Raw genomic sequence first — 21,129 nt, forward strand, 5'->3', positions numbered from 1 at the left:
TTTTAAGGACTATATTTTGGAGAGAATCCACAATAAAAACAAATACTCAAAGTGGGGGTGGCTTTTCCCCTTCTGCCTGCTCCTGGGGCTCCTGGGGAGATGAGCACAGCTGGCTGTGTGTCTGCAGGCAGAGCAGGTGCTGCAGGCCAAGTCTGCATCCCAGGCACAGCTGTGCCAGCAGCACGGGGCTGACACCTCAGGCTGCCCCATCCCTGCACTGCTCTGTGCTCCTAGGCCAGCAGCTCAGGAGGTGTTTGTCTTGTTTTTGTTGAAAAGCTGCCGGAAATCTTGCTGTGTGGTTAAAACGTCATATATACTTCTAGAACAGAGAATGTTCAAATGTATCTTTTCCTGACTTTTGTATTTTCTGTAGATGTATGCACTACTTATCATGCAATGCTTAATAGTGCCTTTTTGCTCCTTGCAGCACAAACTGGTTTTTACAATGTGGTTCTTTGTCTTCTTTTTGTAGGCATTTCCTATTTAAACATGGATCGGGGTCTTCAGCAATCTTCAGTGCAGCCAGTCAGAACTATCCTTTAACATCCAATACTGTTTACTCTCCACCTCCTAGGCCTCTTCCTAGAAATACCTTTTCTAGACCTGCCTTCACTTTTAGCAAACCTTACAGGTGTTGCAACTGGAAGTGCACTGCTCTGAGTGCCACTGCCATTACAGTTACGCTGGCGTTGTTGCTGGCCTATGTTATTGGTAAGCCTCTCTTTCTTTTCTATGCTGAGTTGTTCATGCCTTTTCTGCTCTGCTGTCATGCTTGCTTTTACTTTGATACAAATTGTGTTTTACTAATAATGTTTGCCATGGGATGCTTTGTGAATTCTGGCGAGCAAAATCTCAGGTTGGCCAGAGGTTGAACATAGAATTCTCGTTAATTTATTACATTGTTAACCTCAATACTGCCTAATACAGAAATAAATACTATTCAGGATGACATATTTTTACCAACAGAGGACTCCTACTGATTTTAATTGCTGTGATATTTTTCTTAAATTAAACATCTGATTTTCATATGAAGGCTTACAACATTATTACTCTTAAATGTTTGTTCTGAACAGATATCTGTAACTCTAAACAGTATTTTGGTTTGCTACCATATTTCGTTTCTTCAATCTGATCTGTTTAAATCTTTCCTATTTTTCCTTTAATACTTATTTCATTGACTACCTTTGCAACTAGCTCTAAAGTGATGTAGTGTTTTAAACCACAATTTCTACATATTTTCTACAATGTATTTCTGTCCTTATGTTTGAGAACAATGTAACATAGATTGAAGTACAAATATTAATTTCAAACTCATTTTTGGTAACTAATTTTGCAATTTTGTTGGCATGATGGATTGGCAGCATTTATCACTGTAGCTAGAAACTCCTTCTTTTTTTATTTTTTGAAGGTGGGCTTTGAGTCTGTGTGATTAAAACCATACATGAGAGAAAAATGTTTTCCTGTATGGCATTTTGGCTGAACACCAATTGTAATGTTTTTTTCAGTCTGAATTGAAAATATTATAAAAGGTTCATTTTATCAAATGTTTCAAGGTGAGCAGAAGCCAGAGCATCCCCACTCTCTTCTGGTGTGAGTGGGAACAATTCTGAGTTTGCCTAGAAGCTGATACTTGGTAAAAGTGGTACAGATGCTGAGATACAGTTCCACACAGAAAAGCAGCCTTTGGTTTTCTGCATTCCCTCCATAAGCCTCCATGATGAAAATGATGATGATGGAAATTCCAGTCACTTTCATTTCCCACTGTATCTTTTGTCCTATAGTGACAAAGCCCTTGTTCTTGGTGAGCTGCTCATCAGGAGGGATTTTTTTCTGACATCCTGATCTAATGCAGATTGGAAAGCAGATTTGATCGTTTCTGGTGTATGATTATTTGAAAGCACCTGAGGATCTAGTAAGCTACATTAATTGCAGATTTACATAACAGCTGGTGAACATATGCCCTCAGTTAGGACTGGCTGTATAATTTTCGCAGCCTCATCTGCTTGCTACATATATATCTCACCGACACCGCTTCTGTTTTATCTGAAGCACTCTGTGTTTCATCCCTGCTTAGATTTCAGTCTCTGCCACTGAACAGTTTTTAACTTTCTTGAGATGTTCTGCTGTAAGTCATTAGCCTGAGAAGGCTGTAAGGGCTCAATATCACTAGGATGTTAAAAACTCTATATGAGCTGCCTGTAGACATGTCTGTCTTTCTCTTAACTTTGTAACATATAACATGTTTTCTTGATTTAGGCAGAACTGGGTAAAATTAATGTACCTTTGAATTGCATAAATAATTTTATTGGTAAATTATTGGTATTTCCAGTTATATTTTGGACATAAAAACATAATTAGGAAAACATGAATTGGAATTAAGGTTAAAAAAATGTGGCATATTTACAACAGAAACCCCGCTTTCTACATTTTGCAGCCTGGAAGACCAGAAATTCTCTGAACCAGAAATTCTGACTTAAAAGATTTTCCAAAATGCCATTATTTGCTCTTATTTTCACCAGATTTTTTTTTTCAGTTGCATAAATTTGTCCTGTAAATTTGGCAGTTAGCTTGTTTATTCCAAATTGATACTCTGCTGCCCATTTCTGGTTGGTACATTTCAATGTGTTCGTGATCTGTCCTTAATTCTTTCCATTTGATTAGATACCAGCATACAAATTGTTTTCAAAGTTCAATTGCTATGTAGAGTTTCATATTTTGCATTCCACGTTAAGAATTTAAATGTGAGTGTTTTATATGAGAGTAGGTAAATATATGGAATCAGACAGCATGTAGTCTGTGAGGTTAAAGTTCACTGCAGCAGGTACCTTCTCTTTGCTCACCACGCTTGACGCTGGGTTGGCTCCCTGAGCCCTTGCTCCAGAGGGATTTCCTTCAAGTCAGAGGGAGTTAGGGCCAAGCAATGGCTGCAGACTTGGGGCCAAATTGTGCAGCAGAACTCAAAGGAAACGCAGAGTCAGACATACCTGGGATCAACTCCATGGTTTTTACTGGAAGAGTAAGGCAAATTTATTTTCAACATTATGTTTTATGATATGATCTGCAGTAAACTATAATGATCTGCAATTTCAAGCCAATTGAATGTGGATCAAAATTTAAGATTAAGATTTTTCTTCCCCTTATCAACTTAAATGTGCTTTCTCCAATACCTCGCACTACCATTAGATGCCAGAGCTACACGTTACTGTCAAAACCAAACTCAGATCTCAGCCTCGAGTTGGAATGTTCCCAAAGTCCTGGAAAATCCAGAGCTTCTTCTAGACCAAAAATGTGCAAGTAGCTCTTGCAGTTGTGAAGATCTAAGACCTGTGCAGACCAACGTGCTCTGAGCTGTGATTTCTTTCCAGTTGAAAGAAGAAGTATCAAAATACTTGTTTTCTTCTATTTTTCAACTTTTCCCCATTATCAGTGAGACTCAAAAGAGAAACTTCACCTGAGAACAAATAATTCTGCATTTCCTCTCTTTTGAAGTACTGGTCAGTTTGGAAAAACAAATCTCTCTAATTCCATTGGTGCCCTATAAATCACTGTTCTTATTGCTTGGTCCTTGCTATAAATCTGGCTGCTACATGGACAGTAAGAAAGTTATGTATAGAACTCCATAAACGGTTGTACAACAACTGATTTATTGAAAAATTTTAAGCGGAATATTTAGTATATCGAGTGAAAAACATTGTCACTTCAGCAGGAATAATTTCCGCAAGTAAGTTTTAAAGTCATAATAGTTACTGCAAAAAATGCCTATTTCATACAGCAGTGTTTGGTCTCTGTAAATGTCTTGAATTATATATATTTATTCAGTAGAATAAAGCATTGTGCTTTAATTTTTTCTCCTATAATTTCATAAATGTTGACAACTTCAGTGCACTCATACCAATTTCTCCGCCATCAGAGCTGGATACCTGTTACTAGGGTGGGCTCAGGTACTTCTGCAGATGGCACATTCGAAAGGGTGGGAAAGAAAACTGAGTTTTCTTTGATAGCATTGGGAAATACTTTTCAGATAGCCTTCAGATTTGGTAAGTAAGGTGAGAGAGCTAGCAAACTCTGTGCACATATTGGTGGCCAAAGACTATAAATAGATTCCTAATTATCAAATGAAAAATGAGACCATCTCTGCTTGATTCAATGCAGTTAATAGTCTCTCTGTTCATCTATTGGTCTGTGTTGGTATAAACAAGTAAAATATGATACCTTTTTGGGGCAGTGTACTAAATACCCTCTTTTTTCAATCTCGTTGTAATAAAAGCCTAAGCAGCCATCATTAATTAAAGAACAAAAACAAGCAACGTTTAAGAGCATACAAGGCAAATGCAAGAAATAGAATAATAATGGCACTATTTTTCTGTCATTTTCAGTACCTTGCCTTTTATTTTTTTAAAGGCAATACAATATTTATGATGTGGCTGATCATCTAGTCAGTTATTTTTAGCCCATTATTAAATAGGAATTTTCTTCCATGATACCTTCCGTTTTTATCAGCAGATGATTTGGACTTGCAAATCATTGGTCCTATTGATTAAAGGTGCTGAACTCCTATGGTTCCCATTGATTTCAGCAGGAGATGCAAATGTTCTGTGCCTCTGAAAATTGGATCCCATGTACTTAGATGTAACCATCCCTGACTTCAAAATGACTATTTTATATACAAATGAATTCTCAAGTCCCTATTCCTCGTGATATCTCTGATGTGTGTTGGGCCTTAAATTATATTCATACAGAGGGTGAGGAAATTAAAACCTCTGTGTTTGTTGTTGTTACCTACCACTTCTTGCGCTGTACAAGGCTGAGTGATGGCTTCAGGACTGGGAAAGGCTAGACCAAATTTTAAGGATATACACATCTCAATTGATTATATTGGTTGCATAACTTTATGCAATATAAAAAAGTGGGGGCTAGAAACTATGCAGGAAAGGGTCAAGGGGCTAATGTGCTGATTTTACATTGAAACATGGTATTTTGCATGCTGCTGGATGCATCAGGTCTAAGTAAAAGCCATGATATAGATGTGCAACTTTGTAATGCTTCTGAAGTCATCAGTGAGATTACTCTGGCTGAGACAGGTCCATCAGGGAACCATGGCCTCTGCTCTCTCTGAGCCTGCATGCTGCTGATGAGCTTGATATTGTCACAAATCTTCAAGTACACTGAGGAGGAAGCCTGACAGCATTGTACTGTTGTCTAAGATTAGGTTTTGTTTGTTCCTAAGACTAATGGATGGTTTAGTAATGAAAAGTGAAACCAGGATGGTCATTATATCTCTGAGTAGGAGGATTGCGGGAGAGGGGGGGTGTTCTTGTTCTCAGGTATAGAAATATATTGTGGATAAAGAGAAGGCTGCTTGAGAATGAGGAGAATGCCTGAGAGGATAGGGCAAACAGAGCAACTGTGTGGAAAAACCCTCATGTCCTGAAATGGCATTTCTTTGGTTCAGAATGATATTAACAGTCTCAAATTTTCAAATTTGTTTAGAGCAGAATGACACTAGCATTTTAGTTACAGAAGGAACTTGCAAAAGAACTTCCCTTAAGTAGGCCAGAACATCAGAACCCTGGTTCTGACTCTTACTTATTATATTCAGGTATTTTCACATCAATCCACCTCTACAGTGCCCAGCTGCAGCTGGACAACTGGTACACCATGTGGCTTCATGCCACAGTGAAATCCAGTTTTCTAAGCAGAACTTGCTCACAGTTACAGAAAATAAGTACTTTTCTGGCACCCGGTCAGAGCAGGTGCAGAAAGAGTAGTCAGCTGCTGAGATACTCTCTACCACAGCTCTTCTGAAGACTAGGCTTCAGGGGGATGATCTACTGAGATTTTCCAAAATAACTGGAAACAGAGCAGAAAGCTAAACAAAAGCCTTTAGTGGAGGTCAGCAATTTGGAGAGACTTCATGTATGCAGGATTTTTGTCCTCTGAAGTTTGTCTTGGGGACTGATAAGTACTTATTGCACAGGACTTTTCTGACATCTCTTCACTACGGAGAGCCTGTTTTGCACTGCAGCCAAGGCTCCTATTCATATTCTGCCAAACGTGTAGCAGAGGAGTTGACAAGCTGTGCTTACACAGAAGGTAGATAAGAATAAATTAAATTAGATCATTGGCTTCATAGCAGATGGTGGTTTAATCCAGTTTAGTGAGTTCTGAAGGAAAAAAAATTGTATATTTGTGAATATTTACTTAAATATGCTGCAGAATTGCAGAGACTGAGTTACTTTATCTGGAAAAATCAGTTTGTTTTGTTTAAATGTAACCTGCTTATTTACATCAGATGTAAAACCCCAGGCTTTGGTTCCAAATAGAGCCCAACTGGTTTGAATTACAGCAGTAGTGTGAAGTAATCCACATGGAGAAGCTGGCTGCCCACGGTTTGGATGGGCGTACACTCCGCTGGGTGAAACACTGGCTGCATGACCGGGCGCACAGAGTTGTGGTCAATGGAGTTAAATCCAGCTGGCAGCCGGTCACGAGCGGTGCCCCCCAGGGCTCGGTACTGGGGCCGTCTCTAATTAACATCTTTATTAATGATCTTGACAAGGGGATTGAGTGCACCCTCAGTAAGTTTGCAAACAACATCAAGCTAGGAGAGAGTGTTGATCCCTCTGCCAGAGGGGAGAAAGGCACTACAGAGGGACCTGGATAGGCTGGATCGGTGGGCCGGCCAAGGCAAACTGTATGAGTTTCAACAGGGCCAAGTGTTGGGTCCTGCATTTTGGTCACAACAACCCCAGGCAACCCTGCAGACTTGGGGAGGAGAGGCTGGAAAGCTGCCTGATGGAAAGGGACCTTGGTGTGCTGATGGGCAGTTGGCTGAACGTGAGCCAGCAGTGTGCCCAGGTGGCCAAGAAGCCAACGGCATCCTGGCTTGTATCAGGAATGCTGTGGTGAGCAGGACCAGGGAAGTCATCCTGCCCTGTACTCGGCACTGGTGAGGCCTCACCTCGAGTGCTCTGCTCAGTTTTGGGCACCTCAGTACAGAAAGGACATGGAGGTGCTGGAGCAGGTCCAAAGAAGGGCAACAAGACTTGAGAAGGGCTTGGAGAATGTGGCCTATGAGGAGAGACTGAAGGAACTGGGGCTATTTAGTCTGGGGAAGAGGAGACTGAGGGGAGACCTTATTGCTCTCTTCCAATACCTCAAAGGTGACTGCAGTGAGAGCGGGGTTGCTCTCTTCTCAGTGGTGTCAGGTGACAGGATGAGGGGAAATGGCCTCAAATTGCACCAGGGGAAGTTTAGGTTGGATATCAGAACAAACTTCTTTACAGAAAGGGTTGTTAAGCACTGGAATGGGCTGCCCAGAGAGGTTGTTGAGTCACCATCCCTGGATGTGTTTAAAAACTGTTTGGATGTGGTGCTCAGGGGCATGATTTAGCAGAGGGTTGTTAGAGTTAGGGTAGTATGGTTAGGTTGTGGTTGGACTTGATGATCTTGAAGGTCTTTTCCATCCTGAGCAATTCTATTCGAATTCAGTAGAGAACAAACAGTTTAGAATATATATCTGTGCCACAGTTTTGGTCCAGTTCAGCCCTTTTAAGCTATTAAGTAACCAGAGATCTGCCTCTAGATAGAGAAAATTTCTTAGATGGCGTAAAATCATATCATCCTTTTGTGTCCTTGTTCTAGGAAGGAAAATTATAGGTAGGTTAGAAGGTATAGGTCTTTAATTTATCTTCTTCTTGCAAGAGATCTATTTTATACCTAAAAATTACTTTTTAGCTAAGAAGCATAATAAATTAGTCAAGAAAAGCTCCACACTGCAGGTAGAATCTTCTGTATTCAAGATGGGTCACTTAAATGCCCCTGAGCAGCTCTGCCATGCGGCCCAGCCAAGGCTGGGAGCTTGAGGAAGAAGCTTAGTATCACCATGTTTGCGTGCTATCCTCCCTCCTCTTTAACTTCACTGAACAGAGAAGCCTCTAAATTTAGCATCTGGACTGACATCCATAATGTATGTTGTAAACAAAAAAATATACGTCCACTGTTATACTGCAGTTTTGTCTGAAATTTTGAATTAAACAGGACTATTCAATAAAATACAGGTATGCTGGCATCCATTGCATAAGCTCTATCTCCAGACATTATGTAAAGAGGGTCAGAATTTGCCTTCAGTTATATTTGCCTGCCTCCAAGTCACCTCAGTGCGAGGAACGTATGACTCTGCTTGTGGCAGAATGCAACTCATAAATTGCATAGCACCAGGTGATAGTGTCATGTTAGAGGGGTGAATATACTGGAAGTTCAAGCAAGCCAAGAAAGAATGTCTTTTCAGATGAGATTTGAAGTAAGATGGAAGAAACGAGGAAACAGAAAGCAAGCTGGATGTTCAAGAATGCCAGGTAGAGAAGCATGGTTACTGCCAGCAGTGACAGTACTGGCACTGTTTTCAGACAAGAGGGTTGGTTTTGACCCCATTGAGGGGACATCTTGAATTCATTCTCCTGGTGACTCACTGCAATCCTTGGTAGTTTTAAGAAGGGTTGTTATAGCTATGAAGAATACTGAGGCTCCTAAGAAGCTGTAATGAAACTATGAGAGTAACATCCACTTACTTCACAGTCTTTGGTTTTGCTTGAAACTGTAGCAGTCCACCAGTGGTCTTAGGTACCCCACCAGTAACTGAGGTATTCTAAGTGATGCAGAATGCAAGGTATCTGATGGTGGAATTTTTCTTGAATGCCAAGTGGCCAGAGCCAAAGTTATTTTTGTGTTTCCTATAGTATCGGTGTAGTCATCGTACCTTGAGGGCTGTATATTTAAGGGAGCTTGACTTATGTAAACTAATGCATCTTTAGTTGTAGTGATGGTTTTTGATACTTGGTCAGAACACACCCTCAAAAATGCTGTAGTTATAGTTTGTTTGTATAAACATCAGTCTGGAAGACTAAATCTTGAGGACAGAGCAGATACCTTCATCAGAAGACAAACATCCCTGCTCTTTTCTCAGCTCAATCCTGCGCTGGACAGCTGCTTGGTCTGTGGAGTGAAGCCTTGTACTTGTGTACTGCACATGGGACCTATAGCTGAGCATCTTACAGATGGATTTTCACTGTGGAAAATAATGTTTTGTCCCATTGTTCAATTCCATATTACTATCTGTGCCTCTCCTTGTAAAGCGGAAACAGTAAAAGTAAGAGATCTACTGGAAAAATCAGAGAGAGCGACTCAAAAGAAAAGCTCATTTGAGTGTTTTAATGAAATTCTGTACATGCCTACTTCTCAAGAGATTTGTGAGAAAGATTTGAAAATGTTACTTAATCTTATTTGGTAAAATACCTGTGTATTTTTAATATGTTGCATGTATGTTGCAGGAAACAGAGGTTTTGTATAAATTATGTTTACTTTACATAAAAGTATTGCAGCAAAGATAAAGGGAAGACAAGGCTCTGTGTCTGCTAAGTCCCTGCAGTTAGCTTCTGAGCAAAGTGATCCTAAGAATGAATGCCTCTCTGTGGTATGTGGTCTGTTTGTTGCTAGAGTCATAGCTGAATCCAAAGGTAATCTGTCAAGAGCAGTAGTTTGTATACGTACCAACTTGATAGCTGGTGTAATGAAACTCAGATTTACTTAAAGATTGCAAGATGAACAGTTTTCTGCAGTGACAATCATTTAGTTTAATTCAGGTAGATCTTATTTTCGTAGCAGTGTGATTTGTTGTTCAAATGTTTAGACTGGAATGTTCTTTAACGTGAAGTTGCACTACCAGCATCACGTGTGATCTCCCACAGAGTAGAATTCAAGAGTCCAATGCTGGCAAAGACCATCATCTCTACAATGCAGTTGGCATTTCTCAGGAAGGAAACAGACTGTCAAACATGCATACAAACAGTTTTGCTAGCTTGCCAAGCTTTGGCACAAACTATAAAAACAACAGCACTTCCCAGCCTGAAGGGAAGACTGAGCAAGCAAACTTTGAATTGGTGCAAATGGATGACAAAATGAATGCATAGTGTGTATCTGGAAAAGATACACAGTAAGGAAAAATATGTATTACATATTCAGTACTTGCTTCAGTGATGTACCCTTTGCAGCACATGCAAATACTTGTCTTAGGAAATGAATAATAGCAACAATGGAAATAGCGTAAGAAAGCAACTAGACTGTTCATGATTGTATAGCCACTAAAAACTTATTGATGTATGCAGTTATGTTTTGCATCTGGTGTTGATCTGTTTCAAGTGCTCATATAATTATTTTCATTAGTATAAAGAAATGTACATGCATTAATTACCAGTCCCATTGCACTTTGTTCCTTTCTGTTGTTATTAACTCTTTAAATCATAATAATGCCCAGAAGCTCAAGCCAGAAGCCAGTGCTGCCTGCTCTGGAGATATCAAGGCATACTGATTTTTATTGTACCTCTGTAAGTAGAAGTAATCTGTCTTGCATTAATAAGCTGAAGGATCAGAGCTTAGGTCTATGTGATCTGACTGCAAGACCCTTTTCAAAGTGTAGGCACAGTCCCTTGGTAGTTTCAAATCCATGCAATATGAAGCAGTCCGGCATGTCTCAGGTTGGAGATGTCTCCACTAGCACACTGGGGAAAGCCTCTAGCGCTTCTTTTGGAGAGTGGGAATTTTCAGCTGTGTTTTCAGAGCCCGGAGTTGGTGCTGGTGCAGTGGTTTTGGAATTCAGTGAGAACTGGGTCACTCATCTTGGAGCCAACATAAAAATATAAACATTGCACGTACTTCGGCTATGTCACCTCTGTAATTTGATAGAAGTGCTATCATTTGCTCGATTCAGATCATGCATCTGTGCTGGGTGATCCAGGAATGCCCAGATCTGAAATTAATGATTGTAGACTGACACTTTTGCATTCCTGTTGTGGTTTTGGCACACCCTTGCCAGGAACCCCCCAGGTATGGGGATTTTGCTGTATAGTCTAACTTTGAAGTAGGCAAGGGGGACATGTGAGCAAACGTGTAGAAAATAGATAAGTTTCCTATAGTGAGATTTCTTTTTCTCTTAAAACATATCCAGTACAAAGAAAAACAATGCATTTTCCAGAAGCAAGGCCTCATTCTAGAACCTCCTCACTTCTCTGGAGAGCCTCTGAGGTTCCTAACTAATTCAGGAAAGGAAGATATGGTGCCTTTTTAGGCTCCCACTGTGGGCAGATCTTACTCAGTGCAAAATGCTGCATGTGGCTAAAGGACCTGTTTCTCAAGTTTTGCTCCTTTTGTGATGATTTCAGCTCCTCTGTGGGGGGTATCTTCAATCCATATTTTAGTGGGTCATCAGTGCTCCCTGCTGAGTTACTTCAGTGCTAAGGCAACGTCTTCCTTGGAAGAATTTGCCTGTCTCAGTAAGACCGAGGTAATTGTCTCGAATGACTGCATTACTATCATAGTATGCTTAAAATAAAGTCCTCTCTTGTGTGTTGTTTTTTTTTCTCCTACCATTCTTCTGTACCTCAAATTAGAAAAAACAGAGGAGAAAGCAGAAAAAATGAATGGCTTTGTTGCCAAAATGGAGTAAGCAGACCGTATGAATGGAGATAAATTCATAAAAGAATTATAGATTTCCCTGTGTGTACATAAATAAAAAGATATTTCCATTAATGTGTTACACTATAACATTGTATATATTTTTTATCCAAAGCCTGCCTTATTTTATCTGCAATCTAATTCTAGGGCAAATTGATGAAATCAGTGATTTTACTAATGCTTAAACTGATCTAATTGAAAAGGTCTGAGAATATGGTGGGCACAAGTTTCAGTTAGAACTGGGTTGGAAAGTTTTACGTAGTGGCTGTGCTTTAATCCAACAAACTCTGAGCTCTGTGAGAGCTGAAGGCAGTGGGACATCGCTGAAGAAGCATTAGAATCTGTCATACAATATTTGAGGCATTCAACTGTTATCCTTTTAATTGCAAGTATTTCCTTCCATTAATTGCTGTAGAAATTCATCACCTTGACCTGGCTGAGCTCCAAAAGAAAGTGTGGAAACTAATTAAACGTTGAATTTTAAGGTAAAATAGTAGATTGCTCATTAGAACCCTCGAAATTCTGATTTACTGCTAACAGAACTAAATAATACTTGACTTTGCAGAAACTGGGTCATAGCATTCTTTCTTCATGTGACTGAAGGTGCTGTAGCTTAGACATCAATTAATTGGTCTTCATTTTTTTTGCAGCAGTACACTTGTTCGGTTTAACTTGGCAGCTACAGCCTGTTGAAGGGCAGCTGTATGAAAATGGAGTTAGCAAAGGAAATAAGGGAGCAGAATCCACAGATACTACTTACTCACCGATCGGAGGAAAAGTTTCTGATAAAACAGAAAAAAAAGGTATGTGTGAAGGTGCAGAAAGACAGGTGAGGAATTTTTAAATATTTCTGTGCTTCAGATTTCATATTTTCTGCAATTTGGCAATGTTTTGAATTCAGGTTCTAGCTTCTCTGGAACAATTTTAAAATAGATATCAGAATCCCACATCCTGATTGTTTGATTTAGCAGAAGTCTCACTGAAATTAGCAGCTGACCCAAGTCATTAAGGAGGTAATGTTAAATAGCAAAATAATTGCCTTTCTTTTGTGAGAGGTTAGAGGGCCTGGCTTCTGTTGTTAGAGAGGGAGATGAGAGTATATTTGCCACGTCCCCTCACTGTGCTGAGGGCTCGTTGCTGTGCCCATGTCTTGCAGACCAAAGCCAGTCTTAGCCATGTGAAAATCTTCATGCTGACAGTTCAGAATATGCAGAAGGGCAGGAATCCTAATGCTTTTAGAGGCATCCGGTTCTTGAAGGCATAAACTAAAATACAGCATCCTGTCACATCCTGCCTTAACCAGTCATACTGAATCAGCATGCAGGAACCTCCTGGGGTTTCACAAAATGCCCAAGCCAATTTGGCAGTGGGAGATGGACCCACAGCACCGCTCTCTGCTGCCCCATGCCTACTGCAGTAACTGTCTTGGGCACGAGTGAAGCACCTCAGCATACTGTGGTGGCAGAAAATAGCTTTGGTGGTATGGTGAATAGTCTTGTATAGTCATTTTAGAGGCTGAACCAGCTGTTCTGAAGGGGCAGAGAAGTGCCAGAGCTGGCACAGGAAAGGGGTTGACTGTGCAGCCAGCAATGTAAAACAGAGTGGAGCTGTTGAGAGGTTGCATAATTCCTTTTTCTCAAGTCCTCTAATTCAGTGTTGTTAGCTCACCTACCCCAATATTAGCTAGAAACCCTGACCTATATTTTCCATTGACCGCTACATAATACAGTAAGGTGATGCTTTCTGACTCTAAGAAGCAGATATTGCTCTCATTGCTTTTTAAAATACTCAGAAAAAGTTGTTAAATCAGATGGATTAGATCAGAGACAAATGAATAGAAACAGAAGGTTAACTCTAGTCTTTCAGTTGTTAGAAGGAAAGTAAAATTGTACTGAGAGTTCTGCAATGATGGGAGATTTCCAGAATTTCCAGCATTTATAGCAGAGCAATGATTTGATTCTGTGTCTGCAAAGTTAGATATATGATTCTAAATATGAGACAAGGTGGGGCAGGGTTGTGCTTTTCTGTCCTGAAGGAAGATTGCATCTCACATCAGTACTCTTACAAATCAATGTGGCACAGCTGGATAGAGATCGTGGTAGATAAATGAGCAGCAGAAATATATATGAGGACGCAATAATATTGTTATCCATTATTTCTTCTCTTAGAATGGATTGACAGTGAATTACAGTAAACGTTCTATACACTTTTGTATTTTTTCCTGATGCACCATGGAAAATGTCTAAGATGTCTCAAATAGTTCTTCTAAAGTGCATTAAATCACTTTGCCAATATATTACAGATTTAATAAAAATCCATCCAAAGTGTTTGGCTTCCAGAGGAGAAGATATAGGAAAAACGTCAAAACATGATCCTAGAAATTAGATATTTGATAATGGAGAAGAGACTCAAATGAGTCAATAGAGAACACAGTGTAGTAGTTTAAATAAATAAATGACAGTCCCTTGTCTCAAGTGATCCTAATGTCACAATTCTCCCAGAACACTAAAGTGTGGAGAGCTGTAACACCGGAGCCACTTCTCCAAGGGCTTATCTGGTAGTTTATGGGGTCAGTCTTGGAACATAGGTAGACTGTTGTCCATCTTGTTGTCTTCCACCTCTTGGGAGACCTACAATCCAGGCTATACGCACAAGAATAGCCATGTGGACTCAGTGCAGAGCATTGATATGTGCATAATCTATCTCTGGCTGCTTTCTGATAGTTTCCTTCCTCCTTTCCTCCCTTTGTCCCTTCCTGCCTCCCTCCCTTCCTTCCTTCTTCTCTTTTTCTCTTTCCATCGTCTTTAATATGTATCAGTAATTTTATACTCAATACTTGTGGCAAATACTCTACACTGATGTCTTGAAAGGAGGACTGGAAACATGGAACTCTCCTTACTTCAACAGTGTACCATAGAAAGTTGATACTTTGCCTTGAAGCGTCTAATGTGATTTCACAAGGATAAATAAATATTATCAGATATTGTGACCTCCTATTTTCCCAACCCTGCGCAACAACACGGGATGCTGTACTAGATCTTGAAAGCATATATTTAACTAATTTTCTAATGAAAGTCAAATTAACAAACCAGCAAGTCAGATTTCTTTAAGAAGTCATTTTATAACACAGTGACCCATGGCTATGAGTTAACATTTTAATATCTAGCAATGTGATTAAAATCTCAGGCGTCCTATCGATGCTGATATTTACCAGGAGAGTACAAGGAGATTGATTGTTTCAGGATCAGTAATAATCAGCATATGGGTTCTTTCTTGTGAAGATAATTGGCACCATGCTGTTTAGAGTTTTACTTTCTCAAAGCCAAAAGAAACCTGTGATTAGGAGTCTATCTTCTGTTTTAGAATTGTGGAGAAAAGTGTGCTTAGAAAGGGTGGGGAAGAATTAGTACCAGTTTGTAAGACTGGGAGCAGTACTAGGAATTGAATGTAGGTAATTAAATGATATTTTGTCATGGGGAAAATGGTATGAGAAAGAAGCTTTCAGAACAAGTGCAGAAATTGTATTTGCAACGCTGTAATTTTAAAAGCTTACCTACGACTTCACAAGAAAATGTAAGAAAGCATTTGAGGATAGTCTGTGAATAGCATATCTTCATTGCCTTATTTGTTTGGCCAAATACTTGCCTCATTCAGTTAAGCACAGAAACAGAGCTAAATTATTTTTTCAATAGAGGAGAGCACAGTGGCTCAGTGAATATGAAAATGGCTCAGTGAATATGAGAATGCACTTCAGATGCAGTGCTTACAGTCGCCTTCTCATGCTGCGTGGTTACCTGAAAAAATAGTGTTGGAAAGGTAGGGGTGCTGCCAGTACTGCTTTCAGTAGGTGGAAGATAACGTGGATTTTTTTCATTTTAGCATTGTCAACAACAGCATGCACTTCTTTCATAGAAATAACAGTAAATCCAAGTACATGTGTGGGGTTTTTTTAATTATATGAAATCGTTACTGAAACAACATTTTCATCTGAACATGGAATGACTTTTCAGAGAAGTGTTGCTTTGAGCCTAGCAACACTCACTGCTATTCAGCATAATTTGATAACACCAATTAGTGAAAATACTTTCTCAAAGAATGCCTGTGCCCTAAGTAAGGCCTTTTGCGTTTCATTTTCAACAACGAAGCAGGCTGCCTCACTTCAACAAACTCAGAAGCAGTTACTGTATTTTAAAAGACCTTGAACATGGACCAATAATGCCATTAACTTCAAAAATGATACTGTATCCTTGACTTTTTACTTAGAGCTCCACCATCTTGTAATTGAATCACATTAATTACCATGTGTCAATATCACCAAAAAGTTCCTTAGTGTTTTACTTAACCTAGGGTAATTGCTTGCAAAGAATCATTAAGATTTAATATCTCTGGAGTACTGGAAATGGGGGAAAAGGTTTTTAAATTTACATCAGCTGAGTGGGATCTAATGTATGGGCTGGAGTGGGAGGGACTCGCTTTCTTTGCCCAGCTACACAGACATTTTAAATCTCCTCTCAAAACTCAACATACGAGACTTTTTTCACTAAGGAGGTTGGGAAAAAAAAAATTCTCACCTTGAACATTGCTAAAGCAGGGATTTGGGAATTTTTTAGCTTGTTAATTAAGGAACAGGTATATTTTTAGAGTATTAGCAAACAATTTCTGTGCTCCAAAAATTCATGCTTTTATATGGTAAGGTGTTAAAAGTCTGCTCCTCATTCTTGCTGTGCTTTTGTTTCCGGTGACACAAAGCAGCCATAAACTGGAAGATCCAGTACCCTGAGGATTGCTCCTGCCTTGTAAATTAAATCTCTATTCATTAAGAATGCTAAGTACTTCCTACACGAGTTAAATCCAGTGAAAGATCCCACCGAGGATCTTTGTTATTAATATGTTTAGGAAAAATCTGGCCCTAGCTTCACTACTGCTGTGTTCGTTTCCAAGGACAATTTATATCATTTCATGTGCATTATTTTGCGTTCTATATTTCTGTGCATCATTGTAAAAAGTGAAGCTCCAGTCACATTGATTGCTTCTCTTTATCCTTCACCATGATGTTGGAATGAAATGACACAGAAATAGATATTGCTGCTGAATTTGATCTCATGGTTCATTCTCCATTGCAGCATGCTGTCCTTTTTTTTTTTCTACTTGAGAGAAAGCTTACGAATGAGCTTTAGAGTTTTGCAGAACTTCCAGTGGAGTTAGCTCGGATGTTAGCAGGAGTTAGCTCGGATGTTAGCAGGAGTTAGCTCAGATGTTAGCAGGACTGGTGTAGCTTGCAGCATGCCAGGATGCTAATCACAGGCAGGCACTAAAATAGACAAAGATGATGATACACACCAGCAAAGCAAGCGAGCTCTGTTTTAGTTTGGCAATGGCTTCTTTACACGTTTCATCTCCCTTTCTATTTCAGCTCTCTCATACCCACGTGTGAAGTTACATATTGTAGATGTCTGCAGATTTATTGTTAGGCTCTACAAAATGATGCTAGTTTCCCTTTAAATTGCCTATCCCTGTCCTTATGCCCCTGCTATGCTTTTGTGCAGAAAGTCCAAGCACAAACAGATGTTCCTTATTTCTCCAGGACTAGATTATCACTACCATAATGCAATTGTTAGGAATGGTGCTTAACAGAAATCCGGGCTTGGGCTCTGACCTAGCAGTTTGATGGCTTTTCTCTGTTCACCGGTGTCCATTTGTGCAGCTTATGCAATGCCCACCCGGCAGTAGCTGGAGCGCCGTGCCAGAGGAAGCTGTCCTGCTGCGTGCTCTCCACGCTCTGTCAAATGGGTTCTGTTTGCACAGCTGACAGACAGACGCAAAGGCCGTGGTTCCTGCAGCAGCGCCGGTACCTTTTTGTAGTCAGTAAAGTGTTCCAAGATTTCCGAGGTAAAAACATGCTGTGACACCCATCGTGGTAAATGCTGCACACAAGTTTATCTCTATCTTTCATCTAGCTGAATGAGAAATACAGTGATTTTAAAGAAATGTCCTCAGTGTAGACACTATTTATTATATCTGATATCTGATCTGTGGTATCTTCTCTATGAATATGTAACTGATTGCTTTCTTTGTTTCTGGAAAATCAGTGTTTCAGAAGGGACGGGCCATAGACACAGGAGAAGTTGAGATTGGAGCACAAGTTATGCAAACAATCCCGCCCGGCTTATTCTGGCGCTTTCAGATCACCATCCATCACCCCGTGTACCTGAAATTTAACATTTCACTGGCAAAGGATTCTCTGCTAGGAATTTATGGCAGAAGAAACATTCCACCTACTCACACTCAGGTAATTAGTAGTAATGGTATCGTGCCTTACAGTTTCAAAGAGCAACAGTTGCTGGTGTTCCCGATGCACTTGCAAAGCAGAGAGGAAGGAAGGAACTGACCATAACCACACAAAGCATTTTGTTCATCCCATTCTTTTACTGAAGTCTAGCTGAACCCTGAAAACACACCACTCAAATGGAGAGGCAGCGTTGTATCAACAAGGTCAGCAATTCTGACCACTGCCAGATGATTGTGGGAGCCTGGACATGTGCACAGTGTGTAGATCCAGCACCTTCTCTTAGGGTAGTGGCATGAAATACCAGTTCATTTGAAAATGCTTTGGTCTTTTTAGGTATTCATCAAAGTAAACAGACTACAGTCAGTGTAAACAGGGGGAAGAAAAAACACTGTTTTAATTCTAGTTTCTGATACAACTATTACTTTTAAGCATTTCTACTGGGGATTTGCAGGAGAAAGGCTATCTCAGTGAAAAGAATGTGCAGTATTGCTGGTTGCATTCAACTGTTTTTTGTTTTCCTTAATGCATTTGGCATATGAAGCTCTCATTTCAATGGATGATAATAGGCTTTTCTGCTGTCTGATAGCAGGATTACACCATATGTGATAAACTTAGATGCAGAATCACAGAAAGATTGTTTGGAAATGACAGAACAAGGAGCAATAGGCAAAATCTGGAACACAGCAAGTTCCACAAGAACATCAGGAAGGATTTCATTACTGTGAGGATAACAGAGCACTGGAATGGGCTGCCCAGAGAGGTGGTGGAGTTTCCTTCTTGGGAGATATCTCAACTGCCTGGACACTTTCCTGTGCCATCTGCTGTAGGGAGCTGGGGGGTTTGGGCTGAGGGATCTTCAGAGGTCCGTACCAGGTCATGCAATTCTGTGATTCTGTGGAGATCGTCTAGTCTAACCTCAAAAACAATTTACAGGAGGTTTGACCTTAGAAATGAGAGATTTTAGCTATCATTGGCTTTAATAAAAAGCGGGCCTTAAGTTGAGCTGAACTTGAGCTTTACTGAAAATCAGTTGTTGGAGTCAACTCCATTAAATAGTCAATTATTGCCATGAATTAAATTAATTATAAATGAAAAGTAGAAATAGCTTTTGGTATTGATATATATGAAGAGATATTTTAAAATTTTGTATAGAAGAATAGCACATTTTATCTGTTTTTTGCATTTGAGATGCCTAAGCATTATAGCTTAGGAATTTTGGAATAATTCCCGTGAAAGAGCTGTAATTTGAAGTTAGTTTGCTACATTTAGTGCAGCAAGTTTGAATTTACTCTGCTATAGCAGACAGCAAGCTTTGGTGCCAAATTTCTGGCCTACCATAGTACTCTGTATCTGAAATGAAGAACTGATGCTAAACAGACCAGGTTATGCAACTACTGTCCACTCTGATGAACGCTTAGTCAAACAGGCCATTCCTCTCGAGATTTCAGCTGCTTGTTGCTGTTTGAATGAGACACGCAGAGCAGATTCCATAAAAATTTACTAGGTGGTTAATTGTTGCTCATTATTATTTCAGTTTGATTTTGTAAAATTGATGGATGGAAAGCAGTTAATTAAGCAGGAACCAAAAAACTCAGAGGAGCCTCAGCAAGCTCCCAGGAATCTGATCTTAACTTCACTAAAAGAGACAGGCTTCATTGAATACATGGATCAAGGCGCTTGGCATATGGCATTTTACAATGATGGAAAGAAAGTGGAGCAAGTGTTTGTGCTGACCACGGCAATCGGTAAGAACAATTACAGTAAAATTGCTACAGTGATTACTGCATTGGAAAGCTGCATTTGAAAACAGATTGTTGATCCCAGCTTCTCTTAAATATTCTCTTAAAAATGTTTTATTTCAGTTCTGTTTAATTAACCTCAGTGGAGTTACTTCATATTTATGCTGATATTAGGCAAATAGAAACATTTGTGTATTAAAGATGGGTGTTAAATTAATTATGTGTGAAGTTGTCTTGTGTTTTAAAACTTTTATGTGATAGCTTAAATAGCTGAGTAATTTCTGGTGTTATCTTGCTCAAAGCAGAAAGAGAATACGTCTGCCCTATCTGTTTACACAGGAACCATAAATCCTACAGAAATTATCCACGCCTTATATGTTAGTGTTTTCAATATTTTAATCAGTTAGAAAATCTAAAAGGATGCTTTTGTGGATTTGATTGCTGTTTTTTGATGGGTGTTTGCTGTCGTTCTATACAATCATTCAACTGCGCCATTTTCTTTGGAACTCAAAGGCAAATAGAGGAGACACTGTGCTGGTGGGATATGAAATCCCTGTTGCCTCCTTAATAAATAAAGGTGGACAAATGTTTGCAACTCTAGGTGTTGTTGCAGAGCTATGCTCACACATAGGGTTTCTCTGGAATTTCATTTCAGGTGAAGTGTTGTATTTATGAGTGCCTTGCTTTGCTGCAAGACTTTAACCACTTTGCCCTTTAGTTAACCTGTTCTGCCATATGTTTAGCAAGATGTCTTTACTAGTAATGGACATGCCATCTGCTCTTCTGAACAATTGGATGCTATTTTTACTTGATGGTAAACACCTTGTGGAGCAGGACAGTATGATTCAAATACCAAGATTGGTGAAGGACTTACAGGAAAATTATTTTAAAACTGAGATAGAAATGCAATGAGTTTTTTATGTTTAAAAGTTCATACTTGCTTTGTGGAGAAGCGTGACTCTTTTACTGGTGGGAGAAATACCATTGTTCAATGTTATGTGAGAAAATAATTCTCAAGCAATTTATGAAGCATGCTCACAGATGCTCTATGAAGAGCATAAAACCTGGCCAAACTCCAGTCCAGATCAGAATCCAAATGTCTACCCCCTTGTTTATTTCTACTGTAACACAGCAGTGTTTATGCAGGGGAGTCTAAACAGTATTTCATCATTGAGTAGCATGTAATCACAAAACAAAACAACAACAAAAAAGATAGATGCAATTGAATACTGCAATTAATTTCCTATTAAATTTGGTGAAGAAGAAGGTGCTTATCCCTTCTCTGGCCAATAAGCAGAACTGTTTGGATCTTATGGAAGGGAACAGTGAGGGCTGTGGGGTGGACAGGAGTCCACTAACCTGAGAAATGGCTGTGAGAAGAAATTGGGCAGAAAGAACTTGAGGGGAAAATGAGGCTTCATGCTGCAAGAATCTACTGCTGATGGATTTGAAAATACAGCTAGCTATTGTGGTTTCACAACCTGTATATCTTCTCCTTATATTTTTCTTTGCACAGTGGTTCTTGGTTGTTGTGTTGTTTTTTTGGGGTGGGGGAGTGGAGGGTGGAGAAGAGGGAGTCACAAAAAAAATCTA

The 21,129-nt window shown here is 39.6% G+C and overlaps 1 protein-coding gene across 1 annotated transcript in view; it reads left to right on the plus strand.

The window, feature by feature from the left end:
- The window catches only part of TENM1 (teneurin transmembrane protein 1), a 268,505-nt gene that overhangs the window by 131,231 nt on the left and 116,145 nt on the right, over window positions 1-21,129 (plus strand). The window contains 4 exon segments of the mRNA XM_031554696.1: window positions 473-711; window positions 12,159-12,311; window positions 17,598-17,797; window positions 19,332-19,542. Of these exon segments, the coding sequence (XP_031410556.1) occupies window positions 473-711; window positions 12,159-12,311; window positions 17,598-17,797; window positions 19,332-19,542 (803 nt within the window).

Source organism: Meleagris gallopavo, chromosome 9, assembly GCF_000146605.3.
Source record: "Meleagris gallopavo isolate NT-WF06-2002-E0010 breed Aviagen turkey brand Nicholas breeding stock chromosome 9, Turkey_5.1, whole genome shotgun sequence".
Classification (NCBI taxonomy): Eukaryota; Metazoa; Chordata; class Aves; order Galliformes; family Phasianidae; genus Meleagris; species Meleagris gallopavo.